This window comes from Ambystoma mexicanum, chromosome 3q (genome assembly GCF_040938575.1).
Source record: "Ambystoma mexicanum isolate Mex_15411 chromosome 3q, UKY_AmexF1_1, whole genome shotgun sequence".
In the NCBI taxonomy this organism is placed as follows: domain Eukaryota; kingdom Metazoa; phylum Chordata; class Amphibia; order Caudata; family Ambystomatidae; genus Ambystoma; species Ambystoma mexicanum.
In genome coordinates this window covers 687,521,890-687,545,298 of record NC_090926.1, presented here as the reverse complement: position 1 = coordinate 687,545,298, position 23,409 = coordinate 687,521,890, and the positions used below count along the sequence as shown (strand labels likewise).

General features: G+C 44.7%; 1 protein-coding gene across 1 annotated transcript in view; it reads right to left on the bottom strand.

The window, feature by feature from the left end:
- LOC138448004 (probable cation-transporting ATPase 13A5) overlaps positions 1-23,409 on the bottom strand; it is a 512,982-nt gene that overhangs the window by 253,541 nt on the left and 236,032 nt on the right. Inside the window, exon 13 of the mRNA XM_069604536.1 lies at positions 22,023-22,084. Within this exon, the coding sequence (XP_069460637.1) occupies positions 22,023-22,084 (62 nt within the window). The remainder of the gene's footprint in view (positions 1-22,022; positions 22,085-23,409) is intronic.

Sequence of the window (23,409 nt, the reverse complement as noted above, 5' to 3'; positions counted from 1 at the left end):
TGTTCAAAAGATTGCTGCTCTATATCAATAAACCATTTCATTGCTCAGTATTTTACTGTTTCATTCTCGTAACTATCTTGTCAGATGTAATTCCTTCAATATCTCACTACTTCAGTCATCAAAACAATTTCATTCCATGAGGATAAACTGAGCCAAAAACAATTTGTTTCCAGGAACTATGTTTCTCTGTGGACCTGAGATTATGTTCGTTGTCATTAAGCAGTTTAACAAAATCGACCCATGCCTTCCCAGACCCCTTACAAATTATAAAAAGATCATCAATGTATTTTAGCCAGAGTACAACATTTTCAGTTAGCATATGATTCTGATCAGACCAGACATCGGAAGCCTCCCAAGCTCCCATTGTAAGGTTTGCATACGATGGGGCAAATGTTGTGCCCATCGCAGTGCCTCGCATTCTCTTCTTGCGCTGAAGCTAGCAAGAGACATGAGACTTCTGCTCGCCTAAGGAAAGACTTATATATATATCTATATATATTCTTTTTTTTTTTTTTTTTTTTTTTAAAGAGAGCGTGTTGTGGAATGACTGAACTGCTAAACCACATTCAGTGGTTACATGAACAGACGGTCAAGACCCACATATCATACACCACCCAGCCTCCATAGTACCTTCCTTTAGTGGTGCGTAGGAAGTGTCAGCAAGCACATATGGAGATGCTGGATTATAGAGGCATGAGAAATAGACTGTGAGGAATTGCCATCTGGCAAAAGTGCAAACCCCTGTTTTTTTTAAATTATTATTATTATTACATAAAATGAGGTGGGTGATTCCTCCTTCAAAGGGGTAATCTGCTAACCAGATGCCCCTTTGTTGCAACTCCATGGCAAAAGCATAGTCTATGTATACCCTGCTGCATCAGTAACCTTGTCCACAGAACCCACTCTGCTCGTGGCATAGGACAGGTTCAAAGATCACAAGATGCCCACTTGACCGCCGCATCGACAGCAAAGTCACTGCTGCACAGTGAGATATGCCCCCATACCCAAACTAAAATGATCATGAGTACCCCATGCTGGTGACATGGTGATCTCTAAGAATAAGCTATGCCTCAGTTTAGGCATAGTGCATGGCACTACTTTTTTTGTTTATTAGTTTTCAAGTTTAATGAATCATCATAACATAACATTGTAGTATGTCTTAGCGTCCCTCAACTTTCCCACCCGCCTCACCCCGAACCCAACGTTATTGAAACCAGTCCTAACTTGGACATGCTACTTCAATTGTCACAGGTTATTCATCGTCCAGCGTTTCACACTCTGGGTGATTTTCAGACCAGCATTTGTCCGGTGGCGATTTTGTTCTACAATCCAATCCTCCAATATTTTAAGAATAAACCCCACTAAATCTTTAGACGTGCCGTCCGATAGAGTTATGGGGTGATAGGTTGAAGGGAGGGATGCATTCCTTTTTTTGTAGATGGGAACAATAATAACTGTTTTTCAACAGTGGGGAACATGTCCAATATAGATAATTGCATTAAATATTTGTGCCAAAAAGGGGGTACACAGTTCAGTGTGAATGCAAAAGAGATCATTTGGTAACCTATAATTTCTGGATCCTTTAAGAGAACTCTGCCTCTCAAGTACCAATTCTTCTTGCCTAATTGTGATTAATGTTAGAGATCCCTCGGCCATCCATGGCCTTCCTGAGGTTTTCTCTAGAGTTGCATAAGATTTGGAATTGTTTGGATACAATTCTTTTTTATTTTTTTTTAATTGTCTTATAGTCAAAAAAAGATTCGACTTCACAAAACAATGCATTACATAACATCAAAGATAAATAAAACACAAAAATATGATAGACAAAACAATCAACATATGTATAAAAGCAATCTAAAAACTGAATCAACAGAACAAAGAAGACACAATATCTGTCTCTTTAGCTAATACAAATTACCGCACATAGAGATAAGATAGATGTGAAAAGACACAATTCTCCTTTTCTTACACTCAGAATTAATGATATATCAAAAAAACCCACAGGGTAAACTTAAAACATCTATACTGTTCAAAAGATTGCTGCTCTATATCAATAAACCATTTCATTGCTCAGTATTTTACTGTTTCATTCTCGTAACTATCTTGTCAGATGTAATTCCTTCAATATCTCACTACTTCAGTCATCAAAACAATTTCATTCCATGAGGATAAACTGAGCCAAAAACAATTTGTTTCCAGGAACTATGTTTCTCTGTGGACCTGAGATTATGTTCGTTGTCATTAAGCAGTTTAACAAAATCGACCCATGCCTTCCCAGACCCCTTACAAATTATAAAAAGATCATCAATGTATTTTAGCCAGAGTACAACATTTTCAGTTAGCATATGATTCTGATCAGACCAGACATCGGAAGCCTCCCAAGCTCCCATTGTAAGGTTTGCATACGATGGGGCAAATGTTGTGCCCATCGCAGTGCCTCGCATTCTCTTCTTGCGCTGAAGCTAGCAAGAGACATGAGACTTCTGCTCGCCTAAGGAAAGACTTATATATATATCTATATATATTCTTTTTTTTTTTTTTTTTTTTTTAAAGAGAGCGTGTTGTGGAATGACTGAACTGCTAAACCACATTCAGTGGTTACATGAACAGACGGTCAAGACCCACATATCATACACCACCCAGCCTCCATAGTACCTTCCTTTAGTGGTGCGTAGGAAGTGTCAGCAAGCACATATGGAGATGCTGGATTATAGAGGCATGAGAAATAGACTGTGAGGAATTGCCATCTGGCAAAAGTGCAAACCCCTGTTTTTTTTAAATTATTATTATTATTACATAAAATGAGGTGGGTGATTCCTCCTTCAAAGGGGTAATCTGCTAACCAGATGCCCCTTTGTTGCAACTCCATGGCAAAAGCATAGTCTATGTATACCCTGCTGCATCAGTAACCTTGTCCACAGAACCCACTCTGCTCGTGGCATAGGACAGGTTCAAAGATCACAAGATGCCCACTTGACCGCCGCATCGACAGCAAAGTCACTGCTGCACAGTGAGATATGCCCCCATACCCAAACTAAAATGATCATGAGTACCCCATGCTGGTGACATGGTGATCTCTAAGAATAAGCTATGCCTCAGTTTAGGCATAGTGCATGGCACTACTTTTTTTGTTTATTAGTTTTCAAGTTTAATGAATCATCATAACATAACATTGTAGTATGTCTTAGCGTCCCTCAACTTTCCCACCCGCCTCACCCCGAACCCAACGTTATTGAAACCAGTCCTAACTTGGACATGCTACTTCAATTGTCACAGGTTATTCATCGTCCAGCGTTTCACACTCTGGGTGATTTTCAGACCAGCATTTGTCCGGTGGCGATTTTGTTCTACAATCCAATCCTCCAATATTTTAAGAATAAACCCCACTAAATCTTTAGACGTGCCGTCCGATAGAGTTATGGGGTGATAGGTTGAAGGGAGGGATGCATTCCTTTTTTTGTAGATGGGAACAATAATAACTGTTTTTCAACAGTGGGGAACATGTCCAATATAGATAATTGCATTAAATATTTGTGCCAAAAAGGGGGTACACAGTTCAGTGTGAATGCAAAAGAGATCATTTGGTAACCTATAATTTCTGGATCCTTTAAGAGAACTCTGCCTCTCAAGTACCAATTCTTCTTGCCTAATTGTGATTAATGTTAGAGATCCCTCGGCCATCCATGGCCTTCCTGAGGTTTTCTCTAGAGTTGCATAAGATTTGGAATTGTTTGGATACAATTCTTTTTTATTTTTTTTTAATTGTCTTATAGTCAAAAAAAGATTCGACTTCACAAAACAATGCATTACATAACATCAAAGATAAATAAAACACAAAAATATGATAGACAAAACAATCAACATATGTATAAAAGCAATCTAAAAACTGAATCAACAGAACAAAGAAGACACAATATCTGTCTCTTTAGCTAATACAAATTACCGCACATAGAGATAAGATAGATGTGAAAAGACACAATTCTCCTTTTCTTACACTCAGAATTAATGATATATCAAAAAAACCCACAGGGTAAACTTAAAACATCTATACTGTTCAAAAGATTGCTGCTCTATATCAATAAACCATTTCATTGCTCAGTATTTTACTGTTTCATTCTCATAACTATCTTGTCAGATGTAATTCCTTCAATATCTCACTACTTCAGTCATCAAAACAATTTCATTCCATGAGGATAAACTGAGCCAAAAACAATTTGTTTCCAGGAACTATGTTTCTCTGTGGACCTGAGATTATGTTCGTTGTCATTAAGCAGCTTAACAAAATCGACCCATGCCTTCCCAGACCCCTTACAAATTATAAAAAGATCATCAATGTATCTTAGCCAGAGTACAACATTTTCAGTTAGCATATGATTCTGATCAGACCAGACATCGGAAGCCTCCCAAGCTCCCATTGTAAGGTTTGCATACGATGGGGCAAATGTTGTGCCCATCGCAGTGCCTCGCATTCTCTTCTTGCGCTGAAGCTAGCAAGAGACATGAGACTTCTGCTCGCCTAAGGAAAGACTTGAGCCTGTTAACGTGGAATACCTGAGGGGCAACCCCAGGGACTCCCATGTCAACCAGATAATTGACTTTGCCCATCTTGGAGATGATCCTGAAGGGTCCAGCACACTTATATGCCAAAGCTCTAGGCTTGGTAGGCTCCATCACAAGGATCTCCTGTCCTGGAGTCCAATCCACCTGTGATGCTTTAAGATCATGCAAGTATATATTCAATTCCTGGCTGGCCTTAAGATTCGCTGTCGCCTGACCCATCATCTGTATCATCCTCTGTCTGAGGCCTAACACATAGTCCCCCACTTGTTTAGCAGGACCTGGAGGGGTGGCTTCCAAACCTTCTCTGATCAAGGCAAGGGGCCCCCTCATGGGATGTCCAAAGAGTAACTGAAAGGAGCTGAAACCAACACCCTCTTGAGGTACCTCTCAGTAAGCAAACAGCAGGCAGGGCAGGAGGAGATCCCATGCCCTCCTTAGGGGCTCTTCCAAACCACCTAGCATGCACTTGAGAGTTGTATTAAATCTCTCAACCAGACCATTGGTCTGGAGATGGTAGGAGGTGGAGAACTTGTAGGTTACTCCGCACTCTTTACACATCATTTTCATGTAACTCGACATGAATCTGGATCCTCTGTCAGAGACAACCTCCTTAGGGAATACAACCCTTGTGAAAATGCCCAATGTCAATGTCCTCCCTCTCAAATGGTGTGCCAACCACAGACAACTGACAAGTTGGGCAGGTGCTGCAGTGGGACTCCACTTCTACTCCTGGGTCCAAAATACCTTCAGCTATCCCTCTGCAAATACCTCCCCTCTCGAGCTCTTCGCTCCTCTACCTCTAACTCCCTCAGGGTCAATAGTTTTTCAAAGAAACGAGCTGGAGGTAGATCTCTATCTTCGGCTGGAGCCTCCCTCTGGAACAACCTCCCTGCCACTCTAAAACTTGAGGAGAAACATCTGCGGTTCCGGAAGCACCTCAAAACCTTCCTCAAAACCTTCCTCTTTGCTTCTGCCTCCGCTCCCCATTCTCCCCTGCCAATCCGCTCTCTCTGTGCACCTGGCCACCCTCTGTCCCCTGGGCCCAGGTACCTGCTCACCCTGCCACCTTCCTGCACTGCATCCTGGCCACCCCTTGCACTGGGGACTGTATCTGTACCCATGCAGCCCCAACCAATTTTTCTTCTTTTTCTGCACTTATTCAGACTTACCCAGTCTGCTGCCTTAAACACAGCACTTGCCACTTGCTGGCTGCACTACCACGGTTTATTGCCTCCATTTTCTATTTATTTTATGCACTCCTCTGCTCCACGCTTTCCACTCTCCCCCTTCCATGTACTTTTTCCCTTTTCCCTTTCCCATGCACTTGCGCGTTCTCAATGTCACTGGTCCTAGTAAAATCGTTTTTATGTTGTGCTGTGTTCTCCCCTGTTTCCCTCCCTTTCCTAGTCGTGCTCTGAAACACTTGTGTACGAGCGCGATACAAATAAAATATCCACTTCTACTCCCATCCGGGGCCAGGAAAAATGGGCAAAGAGCCTTTGCTTTGTTTTCTTGGTCCCTAGATGACCAGCCAATGGCACCTCATGCGCCAACTGCAGTAGGAAGGGCCTGTAAACCTGGGGTACCACCAACCTCTTGAGGGCACCAGGTTCAGGCTTAGTGGACTCACTAAAAAGGAGCTCACCTTCCCAATATATCCAGAATGACCTAGGCACTTCTCCTTGTGCCTGGGCCTGTTTCCTCATACCCTCGAGAGAGTGGCACTCTCTCTGTCCCCTACAGAAGTCGCCCCTAGAGGGCCCCCCTTTCAGCCAGCAGGCATTGAAGGTTGCAGTGATCCTCTGGGTTGAGCACCTCTCCAACAGGAGGGTCTTCTGTCTCGTCTCCATCAGGAGTTGAGTTTGGGTTCACCACTGGACCCAGCCTGTCCAGAGCATGAATCCCAGTGGGTGCTGCTGAAGCAGTGGGAAGAGAAGGGGTCCCCTTTGCAGAGGTGGCCATCCTACTCTTCCGTCTTCTTGCCTTGGGTTTCCCCGTCAGCTTGGGTACCAGACTCACAGCCAGACCCGGTGTGACCTGTGATCGGGTGGCCACCGCAGCAGCCATAGGTAGACCATCCATGATCATCCCGATTTCCACCAAATCATTGCCTAATAAAATGTTAGCAGGCACGTTGTCCTGAACCAGGACAGGAATCTTTGCTGTCTTGTCTCCAATCATAATGTTGACTAAGGCTACATGCGATCATTTGGAAGGCCCACCAGCTAACCTGGAGGTTCTCAGAGGAGCACCTACATAGTCCTCTGGCTTGAGCAGGGTCCTGTCCACCACTGTCATGCTTGCCCCAGTGTCAAACCATTAGAAGGCTGGCCATTCAAGAGGACACTTCTCAAAAACCTACGGGTGTTGTGTGGGTATGTAGCCAGTACTTCTGCTTACTGGTTCCAGGCCCCAAGGGACACTAGGGAAATCTCTACAGGAGCACCAAATGTGATTCCTGCAGAGGTGGGGAGAACAGTGGCCTCCACCTCAGGCATTGGGTAAGGGTAGGTCAGGCTGACAGCTTGGACTCCAAGTGCCGTACCTTTACACTTGGGGTCACCCTTCTTATAGTCCAGAGCTCCACAGTCCCGGAAAGTGCCAGGAAGGCCGGGTACGGTACTGGAACCAATGGGAGCCTGATTTGCAACAGGAGGACCACTACTCTTAATCCCTCCCACATAGGACTTATCCCCACTAGATTTTTGGGTCTTAGGAGAGGAAGGTTTTGGTTTACCCCACTGTGACTGCTTTTGGGGCTCCGCAGATTTCTGAGAGGCCCCCTTTTCTTTGTCCTTGTTCTTCCCACTGGAGTCCTTAGGGGACACCCAGTGGGAGACCCACTTTTCAGCCAGCCTGGCCAGCTTAAAGGGATCTAAAATGTACTGGTCAGCAACATACTGACGCAGCTCAGGTGAACAGGCTTCCGAAAAATGCTCAAAAAACAAAAGGTGGGACAATTCAACAAACGTTTTCACGTTGTAACCACCAATCCACCCCATCATGTTCATATGTGCAGCACTCACTCAGTTAATCCAAGACACATTCTCTTTTTTCCTAAATCCCTGAAACTTTTAAGGTATTGGGTAGGTGTCTTGCCAAATTTGGCAATCAAAGCAGAGTTCATGCACTCATACTGACCCCTTTCTTCCACACTCAGTTTCAGAATATAGTCATATCCAGTCTGAGGTACTCTTCTTAACAAACGATTAGCCCAATGGGCCTCATTACGACCCTGGCGGAGTAGGTTTACGCCAGCGTTATTCGCGGCGGACCCGTCCACCCTACTACGAGTTCCCGTAGCGCCGTGGAGCGTTTTCCGCCTGGTTTTTCCGGGCAAGAAATCCATGGCGCTACGGGACCTTGTTGTTAATTACGCCACCGTATTTTACGGTGGCGCAATTAACGCCTTCCCCACTCCCATTATACCCTATGGGGCAAAAATGGGAATGGGGAAGGGTAAAATGGGGAATGGGGATTTACCACCCCGCCAAGGTCGGAATGGGGCGGTAAATCCGCCAACCCCCATGGCGCTATCGGCAGCTTTCCGCCGTGCTCCATGGTGCATATTGCGCCACGATTTCCGCCAGGGTCGTAATGAGGCCCAATCTCTTTTATCAACATCATGGATTCCACAAGCAATCTCAAATGCTTCAATCCATTGGAGGATATCAGAACCCTCCACATAAACACCAACCAAATCTTTCATAAACTTGGTGGCTGGGGACCTGACACTCTCAACTGGTTTCACTGAAGTCTCCATTCTAGCTTTCTCTAGCTGGATTTTCTGACATTCAGTGTCTTTGTTTTCAAGTTCAAGATCCTTATCTTTGAGTATCACTTGTTGTGCCAACTCCTCTTACTTAAATTCAGCTTCAGTTGCCAACTTTCTATATTCAAAGGCCAATTTCATCCTTAATAATTCAAGTTCCAAGGAATTCCCTGAAGGAACATTGCTGGAGGTCGGAACAGAGGCAGCAGGAGTGGTGGCACTCCCAGAAACAGATTCAATAACAAGCCCAGTGGCAGGGGCATCAATGGTGGCAAACCGCCTTCATCAAGGGCTTCACAATCAGTCTGGTAGTCCTCCAGGGCAGCTATCAGCTCAGCCCTAGACTTATCCTCAAAGTCTAACTCCCTGGCTTCACAAGCACTCTGGAGAGCCTCTAAGCTCATCCTAGTCAATTTACCATTTGCAATAGATTCCATTGCTTGTAATGTAGTTATATAGTACACAACTAAACCTCAGTTTAACAAAGTGTAGATATTTTGTAAGTGGCAAGGTTACACACAGATTCCTAAAACCATTAGCATCCCACAGCTGCCACCAGTGTAAAGATGGAGGGGGTTTCTGTACTCCTGGTCTCTATATGGCAGAGTAGGGGCACAGAGCACACCAGCCAAAATTCTCTATTGGGTAGCGAAGGTCGAGCAACAAGGCTTAAGCTCTCAGGAGGTGATGCAGGCTGGTTCTTAAGTACAGTGTAGTCCCCAAGCACCCACAAAGGAATGTCCACACACTATGTTAGTGAAAACAGTCTTTATATAAATAGGCTCAAATTATGTACACAGTCATAATAACACACTGTGTGCTCATGTTAATCTAAAATGGTAAATATATACAGTTTCTATGTGGTACCACAATTACTTCTTAGATTCCATTAAAATGCATCAACTGTACTCAGTTCAAATGTCATACAAATCAGATGATAAAGTGAACCAACAATAGACATAGGAGGAAAGCAGGTTGGTTAAAACAATAGGCAGAACACTGGCCCAATTACCTAGACACAGTTCTGTGTGAGGATCCCCCCCACCTGGGCAACCTGCAAATAAGGATATAATACAAGCCCAGTCCATATTTTGTTTATATGAGTCTTATTTCCCTCTAGAAAGGTTCTACCATCCCAATGTACCAGGAATAGCAGAGTTTGATGTCGGGTCGTCGATGAATCCTTCTTGAGCCCTTTAAGGCAGGAGCCATGGATCGTCGTGATCCCATGAGCAAATGGAGAACAAAGGCGTTGAGGCAGCAGCTTCGGTCCTGGCGGTGCTCGTCGATGATCAGTCATGGACGTCCTGCCTAGAGGAGGCGTGCAGTGCACCTAGATGACGGTAGTTTGTTGCCACAAAGAGTTACTGAATAACTTTGACACAGCAAGGGCGTCGAGTTGTCATCGTCTTTGTGGTCTTCGGGTGACAGGAAACCCACCGGCAGATGCTCCTCGGCGCGTCGGTGGCCTTGAATTTCTCCGGCTGACAAAGCGGCCAGCTGTGCTGGCGAGAGCGTCCTTGAATTCAAAGTGTCTTAATCAATGGAGTGTTGCGGCTCCGGTCGATGATGATCGTTATCGACGGTGATGGACTTCAATGTCCGCGTGCTTTGCTTCGTGATTCCGTGGCGTCCCCGTCCCCGGTCGGCAGCCTTTCAAGGACTGACTTCCAGGGTGCTTTGGCAAAGGTTAGCTGGTGCACGATTGCCCTCTTAGCTCGGGAAGAGTTCTCCTAGCCAGGTCCTCCTTTGGATCCGTTTCTTGAAGGCACAGCAGCTTTCAGATTGTGTCGAAGGGAACATCGGTTCACCTTCTTCTTCCGGCTCGGCTTCGAGAGTAAGCATCAAGTATCGACTTCAGCTTCTGAACGATTTCCATCACTGAGAGGCCCCCAGATATACTGTTTGGTCTCTCATTCACTCTGCTGGGTCACACTAAGGCAACCAATCATTCAGAAGGGCATTCATGCAGGCAGGCAACAAATCAGGCTCACAGTGCATTCAGGCCATCCTCCTCCCTCCACACACTCACAACAAGGAATGTGTATTGGGACAAGTACCCAGCCATTCAGCACTCCACACTGCATTCATACCAGTTTCCGGCAGGGCTCTCATTTATTGTGTTACATACCAGAAACCAGACACTCATAACAAGAAGTGCATAATAGTCACACACTCCATTCACCCAGATCCCACCCCAAGGGCGTACCCACAACAAACAGTCACTGTGAAGGCTCCAGCCAGTCTGGCCTGGACTTCCCCATAATACCATATATGGAACTTCCACCCAACAGCCAGTCAGGGGGGAAGGGACAGTGTCAGGGTTTCCCAGGACTTTGGGAAAACAAGGTAACAGGCAATAGAAAGCAAGAAGCCACAGGGGCCATCTTGTCTCCTATCAGGAATCAACTTTTTCGCACCTTGAAACACTTGTGTATAGGCGCGCTACAAATGCCATATCATATCATATCAACTGGTTCCAATGGCAGGACCTGGGTATCCCAAAATGAAGGCTACTCAGAGCACCTGTCAAATTCAGCATGGAGCTGCCACCAGCCCATACCCTGCTCTGTGGGCCACACACAGGTGCCCAAAAACATACACTAGGGGTACAGGTTGTACCCCCACCCATGGGTGCCATAAGGGTATCCCAAGGGTCTGTACACCAAACCAAAAAGAGGACAAGCTGCACTACCAGGAGTCCCAGATGGACTCTGGGGCATAAGATAATACAGAACACACATGAAAAAGGGCTACAGGACAAGGACAGGGAGGCCCTGTCCCTCCAATGCATTTCCAGCCTCACACCTTGCATGAAATGTTTCTACAAAATATTGCAGCATGGGGTTCACAGAAAACATTACCATCACTGTAGCTGGAGCTCAGCATCTCATACAATGACAAGGCAGCAATTTAACATGGGGTGATTGCATGGGCTAGTTAGTATGTTAATAGCTGGTGGGAGGGCTGCGGTTGATGTCATGTGAGTTTATCCAAGTCATCTGCATGGTTCTGCAACATATGGGACCACATATATGTCTTACTCAAGTATGCCCAAGCCTACCTCACCACACAGTGTTCTTGATCAAAATGCAGTTAGCAAGATGTTGCTCTTTTCCCTGTATGTAGAAATTCTGCTCTTTGGATTTTCATGGTGGGCTGAGATGTGTCCTACTACGATCACTGGCCCATTAAGGGGGTGGTGCTGCTGGTGGTCTTGATACACATGCTGATATTTTGCACCTTCTGACATTTCTGGATGGGTTTGAAAGACATAATTGTACACCGGTCAAGGAGTATCTTTGTTGTTCACTCCTGTATGTATAGCTGCGGGATTGTTTTCCTCCTCCACTGTAGCAGTGATTTCCAAAATCATGTGTTATAGCCTGAACTGGGATAGGTCATAATCTTCATCTTGCTCATAATCATACCTTGATACAGGTTATGGTGGAAACCAAGAACGAGAACTGGCTAAAAGAAGATGGCATGTGTGCTGCTTACAGCCAGTAAATGTTACATCCTGCCTCCTAACTACTCCAGAATGTTCACTTTGCTGTTATTGTGTCTAGTCAGAGAAGAAGGCACTCCGATTCACATTAACTGAATGTATTCTCCTGCTGCACTCCCACCAATTCTGGAATGTTCACCTCTCTATTAACTGACAAATAATTTCAAATGCATGAATGTTATGCAGGTTGCCTGGTGGAGGGTTTCTCTTCCCCACACTCACTACAAGAATATGGCACATGTGTTGCACACTCATTTATAGACAATATAATCTACTGCTCTCAAATAATTAAGGGATTTCCTCCGGATATCCCTCCATTTGCATCTGGGGAAGGGCACTCAGCCAATACTGTGGCTGGAAATGTGGATGAACTAGTACCCAAGCTCCTTAAACCAGGGCTGTCAGAAGATGTGGTGAGGCCCGGGGAAAAACATTTAGTGAGGCCCCCTTACAATTTTTTGCACTCGGCCAGCGGTGGCACCTCCGCAAAGAGGAGACTCGAGAAATCTCCCCTTGAGTTTGTGTGCAGGATCCCAAATATGGTTTATTACTACAACTCCAAATCAACTACAGCAAAGTTAGATTTCTCTACTGAAGAAAGGTTTATGCCAGACTAACTTTTGTATCATATGCAAATATGTATATAGGATGGCATGAGCTCGCCACTGCGCCACCTCCAACTCTCTGAGGGTCAGTCACTTTTCCAAGCAAAGAGTTGAGGGCAGATCGCTTTCTTCGGCTGGGGCCTCCCTCTGAAAACAGCCTCCCTTCCTCTCTGAAACTTGAGCAGAACCATCACTGGTTCTGGAAGCAACTCAAGACCTGTCTCTTTGCTTCTGCCTCCTCTCTTCCTCTCCCTTGCTGATCACCTGCCTGATACATGCACTGGTCACCTGGTCAAGCTCTGAATTCGGGCCCAGGTTCCTGCCTGTTCTGTTGCAATCCCGCACTGCCTCTTGGCTCCCCTGCACTTGTGGTCTGTATTTGTAACCCTACAGTCCACGCTCTTGCTCTTATTCTCCACCCGTTGGCTGCACTTATGAGTACCCACACTTTCCACCTGTTGGCTGCACTCTTGTTTCTCCTTTGTTTCTGCACTTCTGCATCCTACTCCACCCTTGGCACTTCTCCCCTCGCCCCTTCCTTGCTCTTGTGCGATCTGCATGACAAAAGGCCTAGTAAGATCTGTCTTTTGTCCTACTCTTTTGTTTCTCCCTCCTTGCCTTGTCGTGCCTAGAAACACTTGTGTACAGGCACGTTATAAATGCCATATCATATCATTAAGGAGCACCCTGCCCCTGTGTGCGCATTAAAACACACATCATACACAGTGACAAATGATGTACAGTGGAGGCTGGTACATTTCTAAACTTAAGAGGCTTAAATGTCTGTGCCAATTAGGCAGGATCAACAGAGCACAGTGAGGGAGCCCAAACCAAACAAGGGTTGCTTGAGGTGGGTTCTCACTCCCAAGAAAATGTTTGAAAGATTGGGTTAAAAGTATGCATTTTACAGCACTTTTTTGCAAAATTGGGTAGAAATACATACAGTTTGCAATTGGTTTTGTATGGAAGCACATGGAAATTCCCAATAGTTGCAAATCACAAATTGTGCATAGGAACATTTTCCAATACATTTCGTGCCGCCTTTCCACGCGAGATATGCTAGCATAAAAATATATTCATGCTGGTTATTCTAATTATGTCGATGCAGGCTGCATCAATATATGCCATTATTACCATGTACGGACTCCGAGCTAGTAAAAATGCCATGGCACAGAAAGTATATCCAGGCTGACTGTGTACCATAAGTGTTATTACTGGCTAGATTGGCCTACATTCAATGTGGGACAATTTAGCCAAGTAGTATGTTTGCTTTAACCTTGATGCACAGTCCTGTGCATCAAGGGTAAAGCAAAATGAGCACTGGCAATGCTAACAGTTTGGGCATTCGTGTAGGCATGGGAAAGGCACTTCTGTATTGGTATTAGCTGGCCATTGATAGTGTCAGTGCAAAATGGTTTGAGTACCTGAGCAGCTAATAGCAGTGCCTGGTAAATGCCTAATACTTATACACAAGCCAAAACTGTTGGCTTCGCCAGTGCTTATTTTTAAAAGAACTTCAGCGAAAGACATGCAGGGTGTTTTTAAATTGAGTGGCTAAAGGCAGACCTGATTAAGACATTTTTATTACACCAGTTCCCTGTTTACAACTCCAATGGAGTCATGAACTCTCAGAAGACTCCTTTGAGGAAACACTTACTGGCACATTGAGGGCAAAGTTTGATGGCAAGGCATGTTTAAAGCTAGCTCAAAGAGTTCCAGTGAGGAGGTGTTTTGGGTGGGGAGGGCAGGAACTAGGTGAGAATTGCCATAGGGATTCGCATGACCATGAGAAGTCATTTCACTGTTAGCACCTGCATTCATATCCATACGTTTTTAGGTAATTGAAATCGTGATGTGGGGTTAGAACTTGCATGCCAGGGCAGTAATTAGAAGGGAAGGGGTGACATGAGACATCTCATTCTCACAGCAGTCCTTAAGTGTGACGTTTCAGAAATGAAGGCAAGCGGTAGCTGCTTGTAACTTTGAAGCATCACCAGATTAGACTCATTCGAAATGTGGAAAGATGTTAGGTGCCCCCACACAAGGAAGTTTAACCCTCCTCACAGCCTCTGACGTTAGCGCCTCTCCCAACATTTGAAGTGTTAGTCCCCTCTCCCCCCTGACATTTTAGCCTAGGTGCACCTCTGATGCCATGAACCCACCCCTTAATGAAGTGGCCCCCAGGGCGGCTACATTTAGGGGTGTTGCTGAACACACACTCACAAAAAACATTTTCACCCATGCATTCATCCACCAGTTACACAACTCCATACATGCATGTATACATAAAACCAAACACAGCATTGACACAAACACCAACATGCACGCATGCATTCATACATACACATATACATTCTAATTTAATTTAAATACACATATACACTTTTAATTTAAAATAAAAAACAGCTTACCTCCATGCACCCTTAAAAAGCATCCACGCAGCCGACACGTAGACATGCTGCCTGACAAGAGAGAAGTCCTCTCTCATCAGTCAGCGATCACGCTGACAACATGAACACACTGATTGACAGGAGAGGAGTCCTCTCTTGTCAGTCAGCATGGTCATGCTGAGCAACGTGAACACACTGACTGACAAGAGAGAACTCCTCTCCCATCAGTCAGCGTGGTCACGTTGAGCAACGTGAACACACTGACTGACAAGAGAGAACTCCTCTCCCATCAGTCAGTGTGGTCACGCTGAGCAACGTGAACACACTGACTGACAAGAGAGAACTCCTCTCCAATCAGCCAGCATGATCATGCTGACAACATGAACACACTGACTGACAGGAGAGGAGTCCTCTCCTGTCAGTCAGCGTGGTCATGCTGAGCAACGTCAACACACTGACTGACAAGAGAGAACTCCTCTCCCATTAGTCAGCATGGTCACGCTGAGCAACATGAACACACTGACTGACAAGAGAGAACTCCTCTCCCATCAGTCAGCGTAAATCATGCTGACAACATGAACACACTGACAAGAGAAAACCCCTCTCCTGTCAGTCAGCATGGTCATGCTGAGCAACGTGAACACACTGACTGACAAGAGAGCAAGAGAGAACTCCTCTCCCATCAGTCAGCGTGGTCACGCTGAGCAACGTGAACACACTGACTGACAAGAGAGAACTCCTCTCCCATCAGTCAGTGTGGTCACGCTGAGCAACGTGAACACACCGACTGACAAGAGAGAACTCCTCTCCCATCAGTCAGCTTGATCACACTGACAACATGAACACATTGACTGACAGGAGAGAACACCTCTCATGTCAGTCAGCGTGGTCACGCTGAGCAACGTGAACACACTTACTGACAAGAGAGAACTCCTCTCCCATCAGTCAGCGTAATCACGCTGACAACATGAACACACTGACTGACAGTAGAGGAGTCCTCTCCTGTCAGGCAGCATGGTCATACTGAGCAACATGAACACACTGACTGACAAGAGAGAACTCCACTCCCATCAGTCAGTGTGGTCACGCTGAGCAACGTGAACACACTGACTGACAAGAGAGAACTCCTCTTCCCATCAGTCAGCGTGATCACGCTGACAACATGAACACACTGACAGACAAGAGAGAACTCCTCTCCTGTCAGTCAGTGTGGTCATGCTAAGCAACATGAACACACTGACTGACAAGAGAGAACTCCTCTCCCATCAGTCAGCGTGGATATGCTGAGCAACGTGAACACACTGACTGGTCATGCTGAGCAACGTGAACAAACTGACTGACAAGAGAGAACTCCTCTCCCATCTGTCAGCGTGATCACGCTGACAGCATGAACACACTGACTGACAGGAGAGGAGCCCTCTCCCATCAGTCAGCGTGGTCACGCTGAGCAACGTGAACACACTGACTGACAAGAGAGAACTCCGCTCCCATCAGTCAGCGTGGTCACGCTGAGCAACGTGAACACACTGACTGACAGGAGAGGAGTCCTCTCTTGTCATTCAGCATGTCCACGTTGTCAGCTGAATGAGGGAGGCAACAGAGCTCACTTCTGAGCTCTGCTGTCTCCCATTATTTTTCTGTTTGTTGCAGAGCCAAACGGCTTCGCAAAAAACAGCAAAATTATTGCAGGGGCAGAGAGCAGACAGCATAGTCTCCCGTGTGAAAAAAGAACACGGGAGACTGTGCTGCCTTCCACTTAGGTGAGGGGGCCGCGAGGCCCCCCGCAAGTGCGAGGACCGGGGCAGTTTGCCCCCCCTGGACCCACCTCGTGACGGCCCTGCCTTAAACAAGTGTTGCAATATTTTTTTCTTTGCCTCATCCACCAGCCCCTCTGCCAGCCATGCTGTCCCATCTGTCCAGGCCCATACATCATCCCAAACCACCACCTGCTCATAACCCACACTTGCCGGCGGGCCTGGGGATAGCGGCTCCCGCTGCAATGATCCTCCAATGATACTTCCCCATCAGGCCGCTTTAGAAATAGAAAAGGGACTGTGGCTGCGTTCTTTTTCTTTTGTTATTGGGAAGTTGGGCACATGCAAGACATGCCTCGCCCATCTCCCAACCTTGCAAAAAATGAAAAGTATTCACACCCCTACCTAAGCTCAGACTGGCGGGGTCATTACTGGCACTGTACAATTTTGTGTCATACAAGGTGAACATTGGGAGTCTCTATTCTCAGCAGCAGGCACAGTGAGGTGACATGTGAACTACCCACTCAGTTACAGCCACTGAATATAATATTATGGCTTTAACTTTTCTCTTTGCTAGTATTCTGGCAATTCACAAGAAAGGTGACACATTAAGTTACACTTACTGAATGGTAATAACCTGACATCAAATTCTGGGATTTTCTACTCTTTAAACACAGACAAGATATGCGATGTGTGTGTATTTCATTCAAAATGGAAACTGGCTTGAGATGGCTTGTCCTATTTCTGTTTTCTATTTCTATTCATATATACTTGTAGGGTGCAAACAAGGAGCTGCGGGCATCTTAGTGCTGTGAGAAAAGAACCAAATGGAGTACACTCTGAAAAATAAAACTACATAACCAAAATGTAGAGTATAGCCAGGTCTCAATGTGGCCATGAAATCATAGGAGATCTGGGGTTGCTGTGATCAATAAAGGGGGAGAAATCCGGAATTGTAAAGCCTGGAAGGAGAGCCACCAATACTGGATAATTATTAATCAGCGGTTTCAAAAGCGTGTATGTAGAGGCACACACAATGCAGCTGTATGAAATGTAAAGTGGTAAACTGCTTTATGGGCCTGGCATAGTGCTGTATGCTTGATTCCAGAGACCACCGGTATCCACTGCACATGGCAAATGGTGAAAATGAGGCAACACGTGATCTCAAGTGCCCAGATTACAGAGGAGGAACTCTGAAATGTATGAATGGCTCAAGCAGGGAGGCCCAAATAGATTGCACCACATTGATTCAGTCTTGATTTCACTGGACTTTCTTAATATAGTTGAGGCACTTTAGGAAAAGAACCTCAAAATGTTTCAAAGCCGCCTACGATGTGCAAGAGAGAAAGAAAAGCATCAGTTGGGTTGGAACAAAGGCCCATACATAGACGCCAAAAATCATCTGACCAGCAACTTTTTACCCGTCCCTCAAGAAGTAAATGCTGTTTCAGTTTAAAAAATGTCCATCAACTAAATATATTTCAATGTTTTAGCTCTTGCATCAACTAAATCCTATTTCAGATTACTTTCTTTCTGTCCCTCAGTTACTAAAGCAGATTCCTGTCCATGGCTGGCCATGAACGCCAACCACTCATACCTTGAATAACCGGCAAGGCTGAACCTACCCAAATCACTACCCCAAAACCTCAAAGGAAGTTCAAAGAAGCTTGAGTTGGCGAATTTGTGGAAATGTGGGTGATCTGACTTTTTTCTTGAATAAGTCACCCAAGACTTGGCAAAGACAGAACTATACAATCCACCAATCTTAACGACGCCCATCTTCACTCTCCCATTTACCCAACAAACAGAAGCAGTAGGGTAAGTTGGATGGAGTCCTACTACTGGCTCAAGATGTAGAGAAGAAATCTGTGCTTTTTATCTACCGGAATCTCTTTCCAGGGAAATGCCTCACTCAACCATGGACAAGGGATTTTGACCAACAAATGGACCATCCAAATACTTTGTAATTATCTGGCAGGATGACATTTCACCTTTGTCACGGACCATAGGCCTATCGTTTGGTTTTCAGGAAACAGGGACACCAATGCTAAAATCATCACATGGTTCCTAGCATAATAGCCTTTCCATGTTTTGTGAACTCTATCAAAGTGAAAGCAAACATGAAAAAGAAGGTTTCTTCTTCCACTGCCCCACTCAATTTAAAATCCAATGGGAGAAGAGGGAGCTCAAAGGAGGAGGTCTGTGATGTAGTACACATTTACAGGCACATTACCTAAGGTTGACTAAGCGGAACACTATTCTCTAGTGGAATTCTGTAATCAGTGTTGCTCCCATGACCACACCACATGCACAATATTCTCTTATGCAATCCTTCTTGAACAGCAGTTCTCATCCCCAATCTAAAAGTGCAGTGTTGCAGTGTCTTCAAAATAGACTTATTGGCACGCACCTACTGGCACAGTATTCTGTAACACAAATCAGCAGTGCCAGAATTTCTCAACACAAAACTACAATTCATATATTCTAAACCACAATCGTAGTAGTTATTCTGGCCAACATCCTGCATCACAATCAGGAACACAAAGTACATTACAATCCAATTTTCGCACAACCTTGTCAAATGCAAGTAAAAACGCACAATCTTTCTTGTTTCACCGCATTCTTTTGCTAATTAGACGACTTGTAAAAGAATAGAACAACTCAATAAAAAAGGTATGATGTTATGAAATCATGGCGACAAAGTGAGGACGTGCAATTTATCAAAGATTTTAAAAGGAGCCCATGATCACCTTCACCAGGCCCAATGCCAATGAACAGACGCTCATTGTTGAGAGGGACATATGCATGTGTTTAGGTGTGTATGACAATTCCCGTGTAATCGTATCCCGTTAGCACTTGACCCCAAGAATTGTATTACTCTACTAGCTGTAGCTGGGGTCTCATTCGCTGATCTAATGCTCCCTCTCTCTGTCTCACTCTCTCTCTCTACCTCTGGAGCCCTGTCCCCTCTTGCACCCCTCATCTCTTTCTCCCCCCTCTGTTTCAGCTTTATTGTAACAGCCTTGCTGAGCTCCCTCCTTCCTCTTCTCCCTGAAGGAGGGCTTGAATGGGCCTGTATTTTAGTAATCGTTTGTGGTGTGTGATGCAAGCTAAGGAGCCTTGCTGACCTTAGGAAAAGAGGGGCTGAGAGGGGAGGTTGAGCTGTATATGTAGGGCGGTTAATCCAAATCAAAAACCTAGACATGTCACAAACAAAAAGGTAGGACTACAGTATGACAGTGGCTACTCCGACTTTGGTAGTTTGTAATGTCATACCTTCAACAATGATTTTTTAATGCTAATTGAGATAATCACAATTTTAAAAAGCATTAGCCCACCTGAAAGTTATGTCTTTAAAGCCTTATTCCATTGAATGAAGCAGGATTCACCTGCAAGGTGGGCCGACCCTGGTGGTAACAGCCCACCTGCCTGGGTTAAGTGTTCAAGCAAAATGAGAGACTTTAGAGAGGACCCCAGCGGCACTATTGTTGCTAGGATTGGCCTGGCCTGATGGGTAATATTGCTATTAGCAACCATGAATTCAAAATGCAGGTACTGAAGTCTTTTTTTCAACATTAAAAATAAATTGAAGCACCGTTAAGCACACGGAAAATGAATCGCACCCAATAGGTTAACGATGCCTGTATTAGATTATTTTTTTATTTTTTGACTTTGAAAACATTCTTCATCCTTCCCAGATTTTTAAATCGCAGGTGTTGATGGAAGTGCAGGTGAGACATGATGGTGGTGGCAGCCTGCAGGCTGCTCGCAGTGGGAGCTTGTACCGGTAAATAGAGCCAGCGCTCGGTGCAGCCTGATTGGCTGAGCACCTCCTTCAGGGTGTCAATTGAATGTCTAATGAAACTTTGCACGATTGGCTTGCCCTGTTATTTGGGGAGCTATGCAGCCAGGAAGCCCCTCGGAGCAGCAATTCAGTGCCTGTTCATATCACAGGACTTTCATGACGGGAGAGTAGAGGCGTCGCCACCCCCCCTGCACCTTTTCCTCTTCACACCACTGCTCCCATAGCAACATTGCTTGCTTCACGTTCTGTGGAGTCCCCCGGGCCGCCCCCCATCAGTTGCTGACATTTGACCAGAGAAAAACACATATCTTGAATGTGGGCTGAGCTTAAAATTAGAATTATACTATCAGTGACTGAGGCACCCCCCAAAATGGCGACCTGCCGGTCATGTGGAGATGTAGATTGTCATTGCGGGTATCCCTGGTATGTCGCTCTCACACTGTGGGTTCAGTGTCTATACAGGGGAGAACAGAGGATGCGGGTAGGCTGTCTGTGGTTGCTGGGGTTCTGGCAGACCATATAAGGCACCAGCATATCAGATTTCAGGGCCTACAACTGCTTTGTTATTTTATAATATGGTTTGTTATTCACTTTTGTGCATACCATACTAATGTGCTGGTTAGGCAGCACTACCGACCAATCATTTGCCAGCATACAAACTTAAACATTGCCTTGGGGGTTACAGCAAAAACAGAAAATTGATTTTAATTGGACCATGGCCCTTTTGAAGAAGCAAATACATGTTGATAGACAAAAAGGTGTGTATTCTCTACAAAATAAAATATTACAAACATATTTAGTTGTAGTTACATTGTAAACTGGCTTTTTTAATTTTACAATATTCATTTCTAATGGTCACTTCCTGTATATCTTCTAATCAAAATAGTTACCAAATCCAAGAATAAGCACATACATTGTTTCCTATTTTATTCTGTCAAAATATCTCTATGAGAAAAGGGAAGGGGACAAATAACACCAATAAGTGTTCCTGACTGCTTTGCATATACAAAGAGCATTTTTGGAGCAAATGCATTGCCATAGATCTGTATATTTGAGAACTATGTCGGTGGTAAAATAATTGTGTGCTTGAATATATAGTCCACAATGGTATTGGTGGTCACCCACCCTAAGTCTAGAGTGTTTGCAACTATGACCTTTTCATACTAATTTGGACAGCCTCAAGATTGAGGGCAGAAGGCCTATAACATATGTCCCACCTTTGAGGTTAGCCTTCTCCAGATAATGCTTCCTCTCTCCCAAAACCGGAGACTCGCTGAATTTTACAGGAGGGACAGACAGAGAACGCTGTGTCTCAAGATGAGTATGTCTGTGTGCATGGGGCTCTGTACATTCCCAGCTCCCAATGCAAAAACATCCTTAGAGACGTATATAGAGATTGATCAGTTATAAGAGATGTCTGCAAAATGATATCCCAAACGATACCCTAAAATCACAAATAAAATACTCAGATGTTCTGCTTTAACTGCATGTCAACACATTTCTGCAGCCAGAGGTTTGGAGCCAGAGGTTTATATTTCTGACCAATAAACTTCAAATTCTCTGGGGACCATTGAATTGATCCCCTTAAGCAAAGAAGAACAGAGTATTTTATGCGCTGACAAACATACCGGTTTTCTCTGGATGGAATGAGCCCCCATAGATCCTGTCCATCTTCGGTCAATGTGCCTGTCTGTGGGGAAACAAAGAAGACAATATCACTGTCTGTCGCACTGCTTATGACCATTCTATAAAGAAATTAAAACGGTGGGGCCAAGCTGCTTTATGGGTTGGAGCCGGCACATATGCTATCCTCATCTACATAGCATACACAAAGATGGACTGATTGGTGTCATGACACTATATTCATAAAATGGAGACAATAAATCTGATATTACTTTCTTGAGGGAGGACTAGTATATTACCCTCATTATTGCTGTAAATTGTTTTTTTAATTCCCCCATAAATAAACGTGATGGCTCCACCTGTTTTCACGCAGCCCTGCACCAACAATTAGAAATGCTTTGGTTATTATGAGGCATTCTGGGACGTGAGCATGCATCTAAAAGACTAACATCCCACATTTAGAATTCCCAGATCTGGGATTATCCCTTAATGAAGGGTCTTCGTTAGGACAGTGCACAGTTACTTTGGGACTCATTACAAGTTGGGCTGTACAGGTAAAATGCAGCGGTATTACCATATAACACTGCATTATTGCACTGCCCAACTATAACTCTGGCGGTATGTAGGAGGATTCACCTCCAGCTATGAGCTGGGGGTAAAGCCACCAGTTTTCTGCCAAATGTCTGCCGAACTCAATCAAAAATCCCCCATGGAGTCCAATGGACTCCAATTAATGGGGACTAACAATGCCTACCGCCACTTGTAAACTGGCGGTAATACAGCCGAACCAGGTAGTGGTAACGGTAATACAGATTGGTGGTATCTCAACAGATTTACCAGGATACCACAAAATTTGTAATGAGCCCCTTTGTCTTAGCATATTTTGTGATGTTTACCGTAAAACTTTACAAACTTCGAGAAATTGGAAAGTTTTTCGCAGGCACCTTTAAATTCCCGCAAATCTGGTTTTGTTGACATTTATTAGGCATATGCGATTATTTGCATGATAAACGGTGCTATGGAGGTGCTGCATTTTCCCCTTTCTCTAACAGCTGTAACTGAGAAACGAATTCCTCTTACTTATAACCGTCCAACCAAAGAAGCGGGTGTGGAGATATGAAGAGTAGTCAGTATACCACTTCCACTTCCTGTTTTTCTCTCATGACTGCCTTTAGTGATGATTGAATATGTCTCTGTGACTGGAAGAATGTGCATGCACACTGTGGGGTGTGGAGATATGAATAGTAGTCAGTATACCACTTCCACTTCCTGTTTTTCTCTCATGACTGCCTTTAGTGATGATTGACTGTGTCTCCGTGACTGGAAGAATGTGCATGCACACTGTGGGGTGTGGCGATATGAAGAGTAGTCAATATACCACTTCCACTTCCT